This window comes from Myxine glutinosa, chromosome 1 (assembly GCF_964187855.1).
Source record: "Myxine glutinosa chromosome 1, kmMyxGlut1.1, whole genome shotgun sequence".
In the NCBI taxonomy this organism is placed as follows: Eukaryota; Metazoa; Chordata; class Myxini; order Myxiniformes; family Myxinidae; genus Myxine; species Myxine glutinosa.
In genome coordinates this window covers 299,059,297-299,078,654 of record NC_136261.1, presented here as the reverse complement: position 1 = coordinate 299,078,654, position 19,358 = coordinate 299,059,297, and the positions used below count along the sequence as shown (strand labels likewise).

At 44.9% G+C, this 19,358-nt stretch overlaps 1 protein-coding gene across 11 annotated transcripts in view; it reads left to right on the top strand.

Annotated features, from left to right (window-relative positions):
- The window catches only part of LOC137439290 (calcium-dependent secretion activator 1), a 539,275-nt gene that overhangs the window by 228,522 nt on the left and 291,395 nt on the right, over positions 1-19,358 (top strand). For all 11 annotated transcript variants that reach the window (XR_010986881.2, XR_010986892.2, XR_010986883.2 and 8 more), the window contains exon 4: positions 19,148-19,228. Coding sequence is in view for 6 of the 11 variants with exons in the window: in XM_068135050.2 (XP_067991151.1) it covers positions 19,148-19,228 (81 nt within the window). In the remaining 5 variants the exon portion in view is untranslated. The remainder of the gene's footprint in view (positions 1-19,147; positions 19,229-19,358) is intronic.

Sequence of the window (19,358 nt, the reverse complement as noted above, 5' to 3'; positions counted from 1 at the left end):
GAAACGCGCCGACACCAGCTTCTGGGAAGCTTTCCGGCCCGGGTGGGAAAGGCCGTGGATGGAGGCGAAAATGCGGCGCTGCCAGGTAACGGGCACGACGGGGCGAGGCTGGCCTTGGGAGACGTCGAAGAGCAGGACAGTGTTCGCGAAGGGGACGTCGGCCAGGCGGAGGCCCGTGTCCGCCGCCCGGAGGGCTTGCACCGTGGTGTCGGTGGTCTGGTCGGCCGCCATGAGCGTGAAGTCCACGCCGAGGTGGACAGCGTTCACGCTGGCCCGAGAAAGACAGTCGGCCACGGCGTTGTCTTTGCCGGTGACGTGCTGGATGTCCGTGGTAAATTCCGACACGGCGGAGAGGTGGCGCTGCTGGCTGGCCGACCACGGCTCCATGACTTTGGCCATTGCGTAAACCAACGGCTTGTGGTCGACGAAAGCCGTGAACGGGCGGCCCTCCAGGAGGTGGCGGAAATGGCGAACGGCCAGGTATAGACCGAGGAGCTCGCGGTCAAACGTGCTGTATTTCAACTCGTTCGGCCGGAGTTGCCAGCTAAAAAAAGCGAGTGGCTGCCAAACCCCGTTCACCCATTGCTCATGTACGGCGCCCACCGCGTAGTCGGAGGCGTCCGTAGTGAGGGCGATGGGAGCGTCGAGCACCGGGTGAGCCAGCAGCGTTGCGTCGGCGAGGGCCTGCTTCGCGCTCGTGAATGCCGCGTCCATGGCCGCGGACCAGACGATGTCATGCTTGGCCGGCTTGCCCGGGAGGGCTTCGTAAAGGGGCCGCATGAGCTGAGCAGCGCGGGGCACTAAACGGTGATAAAAATTCACCATGCCGAGGAACTCCTGCAGGGCCTTGATGGAGCGGGGACGCGGGAACTTGGTGATGGCCTCGACCTTGGTCGGCAGCGGCACGGCCCCGTTCTTGGTGATGTGGTGGCCCAAAAAGTCAACGGCCGTCGTGCCGAAGTGGCATTTGGCCGGGTTGACGATTAAGCCGTGCTCGCTGAGGCGCCCGAACAGTGTTCGGAGGTGGAGGAGGTGCTCGGCCCGGGACGTGCTGGCGACGAGGATGTCATCCAGGTCGACGAAGAGGAATGGCAGGTTGCGCAGCACGCCGTCCATCAAGCGTTGGAACGCCTGGGCCGCGTTCTTGAGGCCAAACGGCATCCTCAAGAATTCGAACAGGCCGAACGGCGTGATGACGGCCGTTTTTGGGATGTCGGCCGGCCTGACAGGTACCTGGTGGTATCCCCGTATCAAGTCAATTTTTGAAAAAACGACCCGCCCCGCCAACCGGGTGGAAAAGTCTTAGATGTGCGGGATCGGATACCTGTCGGGGGTGGTAATGTCGTTGAGGCGGCGGTAGTCGCCACATGGGCGGCATCCGCCCCCCGGCTTTGGCACGATGTGCAGTGGTGAGGCCCACGCGCTATCGGAGCGCCGCACAATGCCGAGGTGCTCCAACGCGTCGAACTCGGCTTTGGCCACGGCGAGCTTGGCCGGTTCGAGGCGGCGGGCTCTGGCGTAGACCGGCGGGCCCGTAGTGGGTATGTGGTGCTCAATGCCATGTCGCACTGCGACGGCCGAAAACGTCGGCCGCGTGAGGGCCAGGAACTCCGCGAGCAGGCGAGCGAACTCGTTGGCCGCCGGGAGGGCGCATGCTAGTTCGGTCGGCGCGGAGCTGCTCATCGCGCATGCCAGGGAGCTGAAAGTCTCGGCGTTGACAAGGCGACGCCGTTTGATGTCGACCAGCAGCCCGTGCGCGCAGAGGAAGTCGGCGCCCAGCAAAGCCATGGGCACGCTTGCGGTCACAAAGGTCCAATTAAAGCCCTGGCTGCCGAAGCAGAGGGTGACGTTGCGCGGCCCGAAGGTGCGTATGGCCGATCCGTTGGCAGCGACCAAGGAGGGGCCGCAAACGTCCGCTTGTCCTGCTCGGAGGCGGGTATGACGCTCAGTTGTCGCCGGTGTCACAAAGGAAACGCCGCCCGGACGCTTTGTCCTTAATAAAAAGCAAGTTGCCCTAGTGGCCGACGCTCATGGCTGGTAATGAACGCCGGCTCGCCTGTTTCCCGACTTGCCGAAAGTGCACGGGGGTCGGCATGTCCGAGCCTTCTGTCCGAACCTGGCGTGGTAAGAACACCACGCCTGGTCAGGTGGAGGTCCCGGCCGTCGTGTTGGAAGCGGTCGGCGCGGCGTGGCGGCCGCCAGTTGCACCGGCAGTTCGGCCTCCAACCGCGCAGGGCGCTCGGGCACCATGGGCGTCGCCTCGGACGGCGGCGGGCCCCAGGTAGCCGCCCCGATGTGCTGGCCTGCCGAGGAGATCTTGTCGGCTTCCCTGTCGAGGGCGCGGGGATCCGCGATCTGCGTGCCTGCCAGGGCGAAGCGGACCTGGCTAGGCAGCTGGCGGAGGAACAGCTCCCGGAAAAGAAAATCCGACGAGTGCGTCCCGAGCAGCGAGAGCATGTAATCCATTCGCTCGGACGGGCGCGTGTCGCCGAGCTCGGTCAGGTCGAGCAGGCGTCGTGCGCGTTCCGCCGGCGGGAGGGCGAATGCATCGAGGAGGAGCGTCTTGATCGCGCCATACTTGTCAGCGGCTGGCGGGCGCTGGAGGAGGCTCAGGGCGCGGGCCGCGGTGGCGGAACCGAGCGCCGCTACCACATGGTGGAAGCGGGTGTCGTCGGCGGTGATGCCTCGCAGGGCAAACTGGGAGTCCGCCTGGGCGAACCAAACCGCCGCGTGAGCCTCCCAGAAGGTAGGCAGTTTCAGGGCAACTGCTGTGTCCATGTCGTGGGTCACCAGTGAAGGAGCTGTGCTCCAACGCGAGTCGAAAGGATTGACGCGACAAAAGACGGAAATTTGTCCGAGTTGCTTTATTGCACAAACCAAACTCGGGTACTCTGAAAAGCCCGTTTATCGGGCAGCAATATATATACACATCATGCCGGAGCGTTTGCCCGGGAAAGGCGAGACCGGGCGTGCCCGGGCGTTCTGGGCGAGCCCTGGAAAGGCGAGTCTGGACGTGCCCGGGCGTCCTGGACGAGCCCTGGAAAGGCGAGAGCGGGCATGCCCGGGCGTCCTGGGCGAGCCCTGGGAAGGCGAGGCTGGGCGTGCCCGGGCGTCCTGGGCGAGCCCTGGAAAGGCGAGTCTGGACGTGCCCGGGCATCCCGGGCGAGAGCGGGCATGCCCGGGCGTCCTGGGCGAGCCCTGGAAAGGCGAGACTGGGCGTGCCCGGGCGTCCTGGGCGAGCCTTGGAAAGGCGAGTCCGGGCGAGCCCGGGAAAGGCGAGTCCGGGCATGCCCGGGAGAGGCGCGTCTGGGCCTGTCCGGGCAGCCTGGGCGAGCCGGGCATGGTGATCGCTCCCTGGCCACGTCCTCGGCAGGTGCAAGGCGATTGTGTATACCCAGCGGTAACCGCTACAATATCACATTTTATAAACAATTGAAGTTGAAAAAAAAAAAATTCCCCAAAAAATTCCAAAAAAAAAAAACATTGGAAATTTTTTCTAACAAAATACCCTTAGGACATACCGACAGGAGCGATGTGTGCATTCCAGAAGTTTGGTACGATTTCACAAAAGTTTGAGAAAGTAGTTCAGTGACAACACAAGACAACACAGGACAGACGCTGCACAGATATATATATATATACACACACACAGACTTGGCATTTAATAGGGAATATATATTTTTTCTTGACTTGGGTTTACTTTCTGAACTCAGTATAACAATCTGGTGAGTTTCTTTTACCCTTCGGTGATGTCTTTGTTGAAAGAACCATGTCACTGATTGTCTTTCGCAGCAAGAAGTCAATAAAAGGATTATATCACAGGTGGCGTGACAAAATGTAAGGACAGGTACATTTGACGATTGGCTTCACAATCGGGTATATAAGGGTTGTTGCGTTCTGTATTAGTGGAAAACAACTGCTGCACGTCTACAAAAGTTATTGCCGCTTCCTCTGGAGATGGTCCGTCAACTTGACAATGCTGTTTGTCATGGAGTGGTGGCTTTATGAAATTCTGGCATGAAACAGTGTGCTATTGCTCGGCAGTATGGCATCACTCAAGGCCAGGTGTCAAAGATCCTGAAACGAAATGCTCAGAGGGGTGTCCCAACTCCAATACCGAGGCCAGGACATCCACGGAGAACCACAAGGAGAGATGATCGCCATCTGCACCGGTTAGTCTGCAATGGCCGGACCAAGTCAGCTAATCGGCTTAGGGCTGAGTGGCAGCAACTGACAAATGTGCCTGTATCCAGAAGGCTAGTCAACCAACGACTGGTTCAAGCAGGCTGTCATGCCAGGCATGCCCTGAGAAAGCCACGCCTGACCAGACAACACAGCCAGCGCCGATTGCAGTGGGCCAGATAGCACCGTCAATGGCAGCCAGGACACTGGAATCACGTGACCTTCAGTGACGAGTCTAGATTTCTGGTCTATCGTCGATGGCCGCGTCCGAGTGCGCAGACAAGTGCATGAAGCCCACAACGAAGATTGTATAGTGCCAAGAGTCCAAGCTGGAGGTGGTGGGGTGACCGTTTGGGCTGCTTTTCATACACGGGGCAAAACTGACCTGGTTGTTCTGAATGGAAACCTAAAACCAGTTCAAGTACAGGGTCATTCTGGAAGAAACATTGCTTCCATTTGCTCGTGCAGCTTTTCGAGGAAACTTTGTCTTCCAAGATGGCAATGCACGGCCTCATCGTGCTCGCATGATCCAACACTTTCTTGCTGACCGTAGTGGCGAGCATATGGAGTGGCCTGCCATGTCCCCGGATATGAATCCGATAGAGAACTTGTGGGCAGAATTAACGCGTCAAATCGACCACTTCTACCAGCAGCCGACCTCTGTGCGTGAATTGCAGCAGACTATTGTCACTGCATGGCAAGCGATTCCTGTCCAAACCTTGGCAAATCTCGTGAACAGCATGCCTCGACGTGTACGTGCTCTTCTGAATGCTTGTGGGGGTTACACGAAGTACTGAACTGTAATTTTACTGTCCTTAATCCCAGTCATAATTTAGCTTTTGTTTTTGTTGAATTTTTTTTTGGCTCATGTGTAAAATAAAGAGATACTTCTGGAAAACGTACAGAAGTTTAACACAGTACTGTCCGTGAATTGAGTTCGATATCAGTTTACATCACTTTCAAGGATCAATTTATTTGCTTCGAAATGTCAAATGTGGTTTTTGTTTCTTTTAAAGGTCACATCAACAAAATCTAGAATAATTTCAACATAATTCCAATGAACTTTTGGTTCTAAGTCATCTTGAAAAGTAAGTTCACCCCCACAAAAAAAATATTCCATATTAAATGCCAAGTCTGTGTATATATTCAGAAATCATGAGATCTGCATTTGCTCTTTCCATCGTGAAATTTGAATAAACGACGTCATTTTTCCTGTCGTAATTTCTCCTCTCATCATTTTATTTTAGCGATTGATTGGGGTTTTTAAGAGGGTTCCACAAACTAATTTTGAAGGATTTCTGCAGCTCAGTTTCTGGGATATAAAGATTTTTAAAATGTTTGTATTTTTGGTCATTGTGATTTTTAAGGTCAAATTTTTATTTTCGTATCTCAATGGAACCTGACAGTCAATTCCTAAGTCGGATTTGATTTGATGTGATTTAATGCAAAAACCCACTTCTTTCTTTGACGATTCATTCCAGAGTAATTGTTAGAAATGTGATTTTCACCCTTTGATGACCTTGACATTTGACTTGGTTCATTATTGGCCACATATCACACTCTAGTTGACCCATAATACTGTCCTATGAAGTTTGGTTACAATCGGTACAGGCATAGCCGAGATATGACAATACATTACCCATGACGGTGTGGAAAGACAAATACATGCAGAGACAGACAGAACTGGTCAATCTAATACTTCGCTAACCCCCTCGGAGGAGGGATGAATCGTTTATTCGCCTTAAGATCTGTCACCATATTATTAGCCCTCCAATACATGGGGCCCACCACTTGAGGTTTGCAGGGGGCCACCCACATACCCAGCGGAGGCTCTGCCCCCCCCCCCCACACCCTTCCACATAAAACAGTATTTTTTAGTAGAAAATGTACAATAACTACTGATTGGCTGATGTATATAGTATTGGCAATGGTTGTGGAAACGCACAGGATAATGCACAATGATGAATCATTGCAACTGAGAGATTATATCATACAAATTGTTGCAGGAAAAAAGTAATATGTCATACAGTGAGTGCATTCATGGTTGGTTTGTGAGCTCTTTGTTAATTATATAATGTATGACGCCTTGTTTTCATGATGTCATGCAGTTTATGATCTCATGATGTATGAATGTGGGAAAATGCTCCAAATATCCTGTAGCACTTTCCGCAATTCATCTAAGGTGGTTGGTTGCTATTTTGACTTTTTAAGTACCCATTAAATTCCATCTAGCCTCCTTGATGTTCATATCGGGACTTTGTGCAGGCAAAGGCATCGTTATGAATGTTCCATCAGCCTCCAGATGTTTTTTCACCACAGTAGCTGTTTACTTGGAATTATTGTCATGTTGGAATATGAATCCCTGCTTAAATGAGAAATGTTCATGAGAGAATGGCATGATGGATTAGAACCTGCCTGTACCTGTCAGCGATCTGTGTAACTTCGTTTTTATGTCAATCTCTGAATCTCTTGACTGAAATTCAGTCCCACACTTGTATCAGTCCCACATGAATTTGTCACCCCATTGGAGGAAGACCCTCTCGTGAGTAGGCCGTTGCTGCTCCTATGGGTGGCAGCGAGTACCCCAGAAGCATTGACTGAAAGAGTGGCAATCATTAATTGCATGCTTGGTCAGGGTCACCCAGATAGCTCAGATGGCAGAGCACTGGTACGGTTCACCAGAGGACCTGGGTTCGATTCCTGGTCTGGGCGTGTAATTTTCCCACATGTATCAATTAACTAGTTGTAATCCTGTTAATTTATTTAATATAAAAAATAATTTAACCCACTACAACCTTCCTTTGCACACCCTGTCTACAAATGCCAGTTTTCAACTCATTCCACCCAGCGGTTTAGGAGTGCATGGAAGTCAAACATACACACGCACGCGCACAAACACACAGACAACCTCCAATAAAATAACCAGCTCCATAACCTTCAACCTATAATCTCCAACTCTACCCTCCAATAAAAGAACGTCCAAAGAGACAGGGAAGGTGCCACATCTACTGTACATGGATTATTTAATGCTCTTGACACCAAACGACAAAAACTAGCAGAACAACTGAAATTGTTGAAGCGGTACTCCGACGACGTTCAAATGGAATTTGGCCTGGATAAGTGTGCCAAGTGTACATTCGTACAAGGCATAACAACAAAAGCGGACAACATAAAATCGACCTAAATACAACAATACAGGAGCTGGACAATGAAGTGTGTGTGTGTGTTTGTGCTGCTCATACACACATACGTGGTCCATCATTGTTTAATTAACTGAACACTGGCGTGTTCATAATGTTCTGCGGACGAGATGTACACAATAGTCCAAGATCCACCAACTTTTTTCTTCAAAATATTAGTTGTAAAAACAAATATTTCTTTCTAAATATATAATATATAGTTGGACATTTGATTTTTCTGGGTGGGATTTCCTAGACAATTTCATTTTGTTTATATAACTTTTTGAACACAGTGTGTGAGTGAGTATGGTGGTCCCAATGAATATGGTGGTCCCTCACTCCCTCCCTCATTGCCCCTCTCCCCAATAAATCATCTTCCTTGGTGGCAATGCAACAAAATACTGATCGTGTACCTTGGCAATCATATCGCTAAACTTTATCTGTGATGAAGTTTCATCCCTTTGTCACAAAATTTTATTTGCCAACGTAGCTGAAACTTTGGTTATTTATTTATTATTAATTTTTAAACCGCCATATTAATTCCTTGTGAGAGAACTTCAATGACAAATTGAAGGCAGGAACTGCTCCTGTCTTTGCCAGGATGTTACATCGGATCCATCGGCAGATGTACATTTTCTTGCTTGTACAAAAAATGTTAGACAACGAATGAAACTGCTCAGATTTACCATTGATATAGGCCAAGATTATCTTTTTTTAAGGTGAAACCTGTTCAACATTTTAAAAACTTTTCTTATCCCTATGGTTGTTTTTAGTGACCTACAGTCATGTGAAAAAGTAAGTACACCCCATGTAAAGTTTTGACTTTTTCAACATATTTCAACATACAGCAATTTGATCTTCATTTCAACAATATTGATAGATAAAGGTGATATAATACAACAAATATCATGAAACATTTACATTTTGTAGTCCATTGTATAATTTAAATAAACATAAATACAAATTTCGCATGTGGAAAAAGTAAGTACACCCTTGGCTCTAATAGGTGGTATTGCCCCCTTTGGCAGAAACAACCTCAAGTAGGTGTTTCTCAAAACGGTCTACCAGTCTCTGACATCGGCTGGGAGAAATTTTTGCCCACTCCTCCATGCAGAATTCTTTCAGCTGTGCGATGTTTGAGGGGTTTCTTGCATGCACAGCTCGTTTCAAATCCCCCCACAACATCTCGATGGGATTTAGATCTGGGCTTTGACTTGGCCATTCCAGAACCCTCAATTTCTTTCTTTTCAGCCATTCCTTGGTGGATTTACTGGTATGTTTAGGGTCATTGTCATGTTGCAAGGTCCACCTTCGGTTGAGCTTCAACTTTCCGACAGATGGACTCACATTATCCTCAAGCACCCTCTGGTACAATGAAGAATTCATAGTGGATTCTATGATGGTGAGCTGCCCAGGCCCTGATGCAGCAAAGCTGCCCCAAACCATAATATTTCCACCACCATGCTTTACAGTTGGGATCAGGTTTTTGTGGTCAAATGCTGTCTTTGGTTTTCGCCAAACATGTCTTCTGGTACTGTGGCCAAATAGCTCTACCTTTGACTCATCTGTCCAGAGCACATTGTTCCAGAAGTGCTGGTCTTTTCCTAGGTGTTCATTGGCAAACTTTAGTCTTGCCCTGATGTTCTTTCTGGACAGCAAAGGTTTCCTCCTGGCACACCTCCCATGGAGATCAAATTTGTGCAGCCTCCTTCTATTGGTAGATTCGTGCACTTTGACATCAACAGTGGCAAGAGCTACCTGTAGGTCCCGTGATGACATTCTGCGGTTCTTAGAGACTTCTTTCAGCATCTTGCGGTCTGCTCTCGGGCTGAACTTGCTGGGGCGGCCTGGCCTGAACAAGTTGGCAGTTGTTTGCAATCTTCTCCACTTGTAGATGATGTTCCAGACAGTCAAATGATTGATTTCAAATTGTTTGGAGATCTTTTTAAATCCCTTCCCAAACTCGTAGGCATCTATAACCTTCTTTCTGAAGGCCTCAGAGAGCTATTTTGATCTAGGCATGGTGACGCCGCACACTTCAACAACAAAGAGCAAACCAAACTAAATGTCTGAGGTTTAAATAAGACAGGTTCCTCCAAGATCCTCTCTAACGATGTTCTAATCATTTGCACCTGAGCTGGTGCACCTGATTCTAATTTTAGGTATTTGAAGTAGTGATAAATGTCAGGGTGTACTTACTTTTTCCACATGCGAAATTTGCATTTATGTTTATTTAAATTATACAATGGACTACAAAATGTAAATGTTTCATGATATTTGTTATATTATATCACCTTTATCTGTCAATATTTTTGAAATGAAGATCAAATCGCTGTATGTTGAAATATGTTGAAAAAGTTAAAACTTTACATGGGGTGTACTTACTTTTTCACGTGACTGTATATTGTTCCCTCCCAACCCAACATGTGCTCATCCAATTGAAGAGGTGGATTTGAGATATAAATCGTGAACAAAATTCATATTGAATGTAATTTAAAATATATATTCCATGGCTTTTTAATTTTACAATTGTTCCAAGAATATCCCAGACTTTGTCTTTTTGCACTTGCTTTATGTGAGGCAAGTTCCGCATAAAATATTCATATTCCGTGAACCATGATGCACCGTGATGCTGATAACCTTTTGTGTATTTGCACCTTCATTGAAAATTGACTCAAATTGGAATGCATTGCACATGAATTACATGTAATGTTTCATGTAATAGTTTGTGCAACATGATTATGAAAATTTGAATATCAAAGTGGAATATATATTCTGATTACCCCTGTTTGAGAGGGATTCTAAAAGAGATGTTTTATATGTCTTGTTAAATGTCTTTTGTGATGGTTTTTTTTATTTCAAAGACTGGAAGTTATTTGGGTGGATCCTGGTGGGATATGTCCCACATACCTTTGAGCTGTCTCACCTGAGTTCAATTTATGGCCAGACTATAAACTATCAAATTGGTGCTTCGCAGGTAAGGCATTTCATCACAAGGTGCACCGTCTCTCACATGGACGTTGAGCTGGGTGTCCCATCTGCTAGTATTAGTTGGTGTGTGTTGAAGATCTCACCGTGTCTTTTGACAAAGATTCGGCGAGTTGTCACCGGCACCCGGAACAAATTCCAATTCTTGCCCAAAAATTTAGGGAGCCCTCCATCACTAGAGTCTGTCAAGAAAGTCACTAGTTTAGCAGTTGAGGGGAAAAGACCAAGAAGTAGACCGAAATTACCTGGAATGATGCAATAGGTAGCGACATTCATTTTTAGGGGTTAATGGAGGAGGATGCTCTTGATGGGACTGAGTAGAGAGGGGACATCAGTCAACCAACTCCTAATACAGGAAAATGGTCGTTAAAGTGAGTAGTAGTAGTAGTAGTAGTAGTATTAGTATTTCAGTAGTAGTAGTAGTGTATTATTATTTCAGTAGTAGTAGTAGTAGTGTATTAGCATTTCAGTAGTAGTAGTGCATTAGTATTTCAGGAGTAGTAGTGTATTAGTATTTCAGTAGTAGTAGTGTATTAGTACTTCAGTAATAGTAGTGTATTAGTATTTCAGTAGTAGTAGTGGATTAGTATTTCAGGAGTAGTACAACAACAACAACAACAACAACATGCATTTTAAGGCCATGTTCCCTGCTAGAGCAGGGGTTAGCCTTGCGGTCCCCATGACAATCTTCTCCATTTTGCCCTATTTTCTGCATCTCTCCTTGTTAACCCCCTTGCCCACATTTCTTCTTCCACCATCTTTAGCCAAGTCTTTCTCGGTCTTCCCCGTCCTCTACTTCCTTCTACATCAATTTCCATCACTCTTCTCAACCAGTCACTTTCATCCTTCCTCAACACATGACCAAAACCATCTCAGCCTGTTCCTCTTCACAGCATCAATCACAGGCAATATTCCCATCATCTTTCGCAATTCATCATTTGTCTTCCCCTCTCTCAATGATACTCCGCACATCAATCGAACCATTCGCATTTCCACCCTTTCCAGCCTTCGTTGCTGCTCTACGTTCATTACCCATGTCTCGCTCCCATAAATCATAACACTTCTCACACATGCAACATACACCTTTCCCTTCAGCTTCAGCGACACTCTCCTCCTCATCAGCACGCCACTCAGTTCCCGAAACTTCTTCCATGCACATCTCACTCGAGCAACCGTTGCCGAGTCTGATCCACCTTCTCCATTCAGCATGTCTCCGAGGTAGCAAAATGTTTTCACACCTTCCAGCTTCACGCCGTCTCCAAGATCCAACTCAACATTTCCTCCATCTGCAGCTCCCTCTGTGCACACCTTACATTTGAATGTAGCTGCCACACTGGTAAATGACCCTCTCAGACCACTACATTTTTGATGAACCCACTCAGCGCACATTGTACATTGAATGGAGTTCACTCTGACACCCTTCCTGCACACAGCACACGGCCACTTCCCAGTTCTTTCCACCTCACCACATGCTTTACCACTTGCCATCACCTTCGTCTTTCCGATGTTCACCTTCAGACCTTTTGTCTCCATACATTCCTTCCACTTGTTCATCTTTTCCTTCAGTCCATCCATACTTTCCGCAATCAACACCAGATCATCTGCATACAACAACTCCCACGGCAAACCCTCCTTTACGTTCTGAGCCAGCACCTCCATCACAGCTACAAATAGTAGTGGACTTAGTACCGACCCCTGATGCACTCCCACCTTAACCTCAAACTCACCACTGTTCCCGTCCTTCGTCCTTACAGCTGTGCGCGCTCTTTTGTACATTGCCATCACTACTCTGATCAACCAATTCCTCCACTCCTAACTTCCTCAATGCCCATGTCAATACTTTGCGTGGAACCCTATCGAATGCTTTCTCCAGATCAACAAACCCAAAAAACAACTTCTTCCTCTTCTCCATGTACTTCTCCTGCAACTGCCTCACAATGAAAAGCGCATCTGTCGTTCCTCTTCCTGGCATAAATCCAAACTGCATTTCGTCGATCTTCACTTTCTTCCTTATCCTCCTCTCCAACACCCTTTCCAATACCTTCATTCCATGCTCCAATAACTTTATCGCTCGGTACGAGCCACACTCCAGAGGGTCACCTTTCCCCTTGTATAGAGGGACGAGGGTACTCAGTTCCCAATCCACTGGAATGCGGCCTTCTTTCACCACCAGATTACAGATCTCTGTCATTCTCTTCACACCCCAACTTCCTGCTGCCTTCAACATATCTCCCACAACTCCCGTCGGCCCTCCCGCTTTTCCACTCTTCATTGCTTTTATCGCTTCCTCATCTTCCTTCTCAGTTATCTTCTCTGCCGGTCCTAAAACTGGGTTACTCTCTATGTTGCCATCCCATTCATTCTCTGTATTCAATAGCATTTCCATATATCTTTTCCATCTTCCTTTAATTCCATCTGGGTCGACAACGATTTGTCCCACTTCATCCTTCAAGCAACTCACCCCCATCACATCACACCTCTCTTTCGCTATGTGCTTTGCAATCCTGAATACTGCTTTCTGACCCTCTTCCGAATCCAAGTGTTCTCCGAACATTTTCCTACATGCCTCCTTGGGTTAATGCAGTTGAAAAAAAAAAACAAACAAAAAAAAAAACAAACAAAAAAAAAAACATTGCCTCAAAACAGGGAACCATGATTGTCATGGGGCCCGCAAGGCTGACCCCTGCTCTAGCGGGGAAAATGGCCCTAAAACGATCATTCATTCATATATTCCTCCTGCGCCTTTGCTACCTCTTTCTTTGCAGCCTTCCTGGCTGCCTTATAACTTTCATGCTCTGCTGTTTCTGCTCCCGTACCCTTCGCCTTCTGCCACTCCTTGAACTTCTTCCTCTTCTCGTCAATCCTATTTCCAACTTCATCATCCCACCACCATGTTTCCGAGTGCCTCGGTGGTCCTTTTGTCCATCCACATACCTCACCAACGGCTCCCAACAGACTAGCTTTCATTGACATCCAACCACTTTCAAGCTCAACCACATCATCCTCTACCCTACTCAGCCTCTCTTTTAATGCCTCCCTTACTGTCACCTCTTTCAACCTCCACACCTTCATTCTTGGTTGGTACTTCACCCGCCGAGCTCTCCTCGCACCTTTCACCCTTATGTCGCAGACAACCAAGTGGTGCTGTGAAACAGCCTCCTCCCCTGGGATCACCTTTGTGTCCCGGAGGTGCCCCCTATCTCGCCTACGCACCATCAGGTAGTCAACGGTTGTCGTCGACCCACCTGACGTGTATGTAACAAGCTTATTATCCTCTTTCTGGAACTGAGTATTACAAATCAACAAATCAGCTCCATCAGCAAACTCCAAAATCCTTTCACCTTCTCCATTTCTCACACCATATCCGTAACCCCCATGAACTCCCTCAAAACCATCCATACTCTTTCCCCCATGTCCATTCAGGTCTCCTCCCACCACAACAACTTCCTCATCTTTCACGTTTTTTCCATCAGCTTCTCTATCGCACACCAGAACTTGTCCTTCTCTTCATCGCTTCGACCAACCTGCGGAGCATATCCCGAGATGACGTTCACCAAGAGCTTTCCAATCATCATTTTCACCATCATCAACCTTTCACTCACTCTTGTCACACTCACCACACCGTCGACAAACTCCTCAGAAAACAGGACACCAACACCATTCACACCCTCCGGGCACCCTTGCCACACAAACTTGTATTTCTGTCCCTGCCTACCCTTCACCATTCTCACACCACTTCCCTTCCATCTCGTCTCTTGCACACAACATATGTCCACTCTTCTTCTGACCAATACTTCCACCACTTCTCCTGATCTCCCTGTCATTGTCCCTACATTCCATGTCCCAAACCTCAGAAACCGATCTCCACTTCGGGCTGCACCCTGCCAATATGTAGTTGTAATTGTCATGGTTCTCTTTTTGAGGCAATGTTTTTATGGCCGGATGCCCTTCCTGACGCCAACCCTCTTAGTCGTCTCTTACGACACGCAGGGATACGGTGTACCTATTCTGACCAGGGTACACACTGGGAAACGGTTAAAACATGGAAATTCTGGGGGTGGGGGCGGCGTCAGCATCACGGCTGCGGTTTAAACATATTCCAACAACATCCAAACAGAACGATGAAAACCATGAAAAACAATCTGGGAAAAGTCTCCAAGCGAGAACGTGGATTTGAGAAGGAAGGAGCAGAGGCGGAAGAGAAACAAGATACAGGGGGCGGGGCACAAGCCGAGACGAGGAGGAGAGCGAACAAGCACGTGTCCGGGAGGAGAGAAAGAATCAATATAGAATTCTTTGTCTCGGGAGGTGAGGTGAGGGGGAGAAAATAAAATAAAAGAAACAAGCAATACAGCGGAGGAAAGAACCCAAATCGACAAAACACCGACGGGGGGAGGGAAGCCCCAAGTTACCAGGCCGCGCACGAGGTACGACTCAGAAAACGATTAACTACACACAAGTTTGCACGAATTACAAACCAATACCAACTAGAAACACACAATAACACGTACACAGCAAAATAACCAGTGGAAATTTGACAAAGACAAGAATGGGAAAACACTTAAACTTCGATGCCGTGGAGAGCTCGAAGTACGCTTCACTCGCCCGAGGAACCGGAAACCCTCAATAACCCTCAGGTGTAGTAGTGCATTAGTATTTCAGGAGTAGTAGTAGTGTATTAGTATTTCAGGAGTAGTAGTAGTGTATTAGTATTTCAGGAGTAGTAGTGGTGTATTAGTATTTCAGGAGTAGTAGTAGTGTATTAGTATTTCAGGAGTAGTAGTAGTGTATTAGTATTTCAGGAGTAGTAGTAGTGTATTAGTATTTCAGTAGTAGTAGTAGTGTATTAGTATTTCAGTAGTAGTAGTAGTGTATCAGTATTTCAGGAGTAGTAGTAGTGTATTAGTATTTCAGGAGTAGTAGTGGTGTATTAGTATTTCAGGAGTAGTAGTTGTGTATTAGTATTTCAGGAGTAGTAGTAGTGTATTAGTATTTCAGGAGTAGTAGTAGTGTATTAGTATTTCAGGAGTAGTAGTAGTGTATTAGTATTTCAGGAGTAGTAGTAGTGTATTAGTATTTCAGGAGTAGTAGTAGTGTATTAGTATTTCAGTAGTAGTGTATTAGTATTTCAGGAGTAGTAGTAGTGTATTAGTATTTCAGGAGTAGTAGTAGTGTATTAGTATTTCAGGAGTAGTAGTAGTGTATTAGTATTTCAGTAGTCGTTGTGTATTAATATTTCAGTAGTAGTAGTAGTGTATTAGTATTTCAGTTGTAGTAGTGTATTAGTATTTCAGTAGTAGTAGTGTATTCGTATTTCAGTATTAGTAGTGCATTAGTATTTCAGTAGTAGTAGTAGTGCATTAGTATTTCAGTAGTAGTGGTGTATTCGTATTTCAGTAGTAGTAGTGCATTAGTATTTCAGGAGTAGTAGTGTATTAGTATTTCAGTAGTAGTAGTGTATTAGTATTTCAGTAGTAGTAGTGTATTAGTATTTCAGTAGGAGTAGTGTATTAGTATTTCAGTAGTAGTAGTGTATTAGTATTTCAGTAGTAGTAGTGTATTAGTATTTCAGGAGTAGTAGTGTATTAGTATTTCAGGAGTAGTAGTGTATTAGTATTTCAGTAGTAGTAGTGTATTAGTATTTCAGGAGTAGTAGTGTATTAGTATTTCAGTAGTAGTAGTGTATTAGTATTTCAGGAGTAGTAGTGTATTAGTATTTCAGTAGTAGTAGTGTATTAGTATTTCAGTAGTAGTAGTGTATTAGTATTTCAGGAGTAGTAGTGTATTAGTATTTCAGTAGTAGTAGTGTATTCGTATTTCAGTAGTAGTAGTGTATTAGTATTTCAGTAGGAGTAGTGTATTAGTATTTCAGTAATAGTAGTAGTGTATTAGTATTTCAGTAGTAGTAGTGTATTCGTACTTCAGTAGTAGTAGTGTATTAGTATTTCAGTAGTAGTAGTGGATTAGTATTTCAGGAGTAGTAGTGCATTAGTATTTCAGGAGTAGTAGTAGTGGTGTATTAGTATTTCAGTAGTCGTTGTGTATTAGTATTTCAGTAGTAGTAGTAGTGTATTAGTATTTCAGTAGTAGTAGTAGTGTATTAGTATTTCAGTAGTAGTAGTGCATTAGTATTTCAGTAGTAGTAGTGTATTCGTATTTCAGGAGTAGTAGTGTACTAGTATTTCCGTAGTAGTAGTGTATTAGTACTTCAGTAGTAGTAGTGTATTAGTGCTTCAGTAGTAGTAGTGTATTAGTATTTCAGGAGTAGTAGTGTACTAGTATTACCGTAGTAGTAGTAGTAGTGTATTCGTACTTCAGTAGTAGTCGTGTTCTTGTATTTCCGGAGTAGTAGTGTATTAGTATTTCAGTAGTAGTAGTGTACTAGTATTTCCGTAGTAGTAGTGTATTAGTATTTCAGTAGTAGTAGTGTATTAGTATTTCAGTAGTAGTAGTGTATTAGTATTTCAGTAGTAGTAGTGTACTAGTATTTCCGTAGTAGTAGTGTATTAGTATTTCAGTAGTAGTAGTGTATTAGTATTTCAGTAGTAGTAGTGTATTAGTATTTCAGTAGTAGTAGTGTCCTAGTATTACCGTAGTAGTAGTAGTAGTGTATTAGTACTTCAGTAGTAGTCGTGTTCTTGTATTTCCGGAGTAGTAGTGTATTAGTATTTCAGTAGTAGTAGTGTACTAGTATTTCCGTAGTAGTAGTGTATTAGTATTTCAGTAGTAGTAGTGTATTAGTATTTCAGTAGTAGTAGTGTACTAGTATTTCAGTAGTAGTAGTGTATTAGTATTTCAGTAGTAGTAGTGTATTAGTATTTCAGTAGTAGTAGTGTACTAGTATTTCCATAGTAGTAGTGTATTAGTATTTCAGTAGTAGTAGTGTACTAGTATTTCCATAGTAGTAGTGTATTAGTATTTCCATAGTAGTAGTGTACTAGTATTTCCGTCGTAGTAGTGCATTAGTATTTCTGTAGTAGTATTGTATTAGTATTTCAATAGTAGTAGTATATTAGTATTTCAGTAGTCGTAGTGTTTTAGTATTTCAGTAGTAGTAGTAGTAGTAGTCGTGTATTAGTATTTTAGTCGTAGTAGTGTACTAGTATTTCCGTAGTCGTGTATTAGTATTTCAGTCGTAGTAGTGTATTAGTATTTCAATAGTAGTCGTGTATTAGTATTTCAGTAGTCGCAGTGTTTTAGTATTTCAGTAGTAGTAGTAGTAGTAGTAGTAGTAGTAGTAGTGTACTAGTATTTCCGTAGTCGTGTATTAGTATTTCAGTCGTAGTAGTGTTCTAGTATTTCCGTCGTAGTCGTGTTTTAGTATTTCAGTGGTAGTAGTGTATTAGTATTTCAGTAGTAGTAGTAGTAGTAGTCGTGTATTAGTATTTTTGTCATAGTAGTGTTCTAGGATTTCCGTAGTAGTAGTGTATTAATATTTCAGTCGTAGTAGTAGTGTTCTAGTATTTCCGTCGTAGTCGTGTTTTAGTATTTCAGTGGTAGTAGTGTATTCGTATTTCAGTAGTAGTAGTAGTAGTCGTGTATTAGTATTTTTGTCGTAGTGTTCTAGTATTTCCGTAGTCGTGTATTAGTATTTCAGTCGTAGTAGTGTACTAGTATTTCCGTAGTCGTGTATTAGTATTTCAGTCGTAGTAGTGTTCTAGTATTTCCGTCGTAGTCGTGTTTTAGTATTTCAGTGGTAGTAGTGTATTAGTATTTCAGTAGTAGTAGTAGTAGTCGTGTATTAGTATTTTTGTCGTTGTAGTGTTCTAGTATTTCCGTAGTAGTAGTGTATTAATATTTCAGTCGTAGTAGTAGTGTTCTAGTATTTCCGTCGTAGTCGTGTTTTAGTATTTCAGTGGTAGTAGTGTATTAGTATTTCTTCATGCGTCACTTTTTTTCCTCCTATTATTTTTGGTCTTTTGCACGTCTCAATTCCAATTCCCCCATCCATCTTTTTCTCCTATTCTTAACTTTGTGTGCCATTACCAATTTCCAATTTTAGTTTCTTTGGAAACTTTTTACAATTGTGGGTTTTATATGGTACTCCCAAGCAGAGAAGATTTGATATGCTTGCAGAACCACCCAGTTTATAGGACTGCTCGAGTTCGATGATCATTTCCTGGCTCTCGTGTGGGAATCTGAGGATTCATCGTGTGATGCTGAGAGTGATGAGTGCTGACAGTGATAACAGTCGATTAAACTGCATTTTTTTTCTGACGCAATATAATTGAGTAACTACATTACACAAGCAATTTTGTCTCTCTCGTGGTATTTTTCTGCACAAGTATTTTTTAAATAATCTTTCCATCGTGTGTTTGGGGAAGTCTATTATTGTGTTGCCATCGGCGGTAAAGACTTTTATTTATTTTATTGTTGGAGGATGACTGCATCTTTTCCACACAACCTGAAAAGCATTTCTTCCTTCATCATCCAACTACCTTTCTTTGACAGTAAAAGCTATTGATCTCCAATGACCTCAACCGATCCAAATGTCCCCAAAAGCTCCTACAAATCACTTGTAGCTAACGCGGACCATAATGTGCTATTGGAAATGACTCGTCACATGGGATGGTACATAAATCATGAAAAGTGGAGTGCATTGAGGAATTGACAGCATGCATGGACAACCTTTTAGTGAAATTTCTTATACGAATCCTTCGAGTGTGAACTCTACTTTTTTTGTGTGTGAACTCTATAAATCTACTGATGTCCATATGTCGTCTCGATGCAATAGCTCAACACAGCCGCTCATGTACTTGTTCTCCACTCCTCTGTTTGTGCACCCATCTCGTGAACAGCTGGACAACTCGGATGAGCAGGCGGCACAGATTAGACGGGAACTGGATGGACGACTGCAGATGGCTGAGCAAATGGCCAGGGTAAGCCAAGGGGTATCTTCTCTCGACTATGCTCTCTGTTGTATATTTATAAGGAATGTGATTCGATGTTTAGTCCAGAATTTATTTTTATACCTTCTAGTAGAGATATCGAGGGGCTGGCAGGATAGCT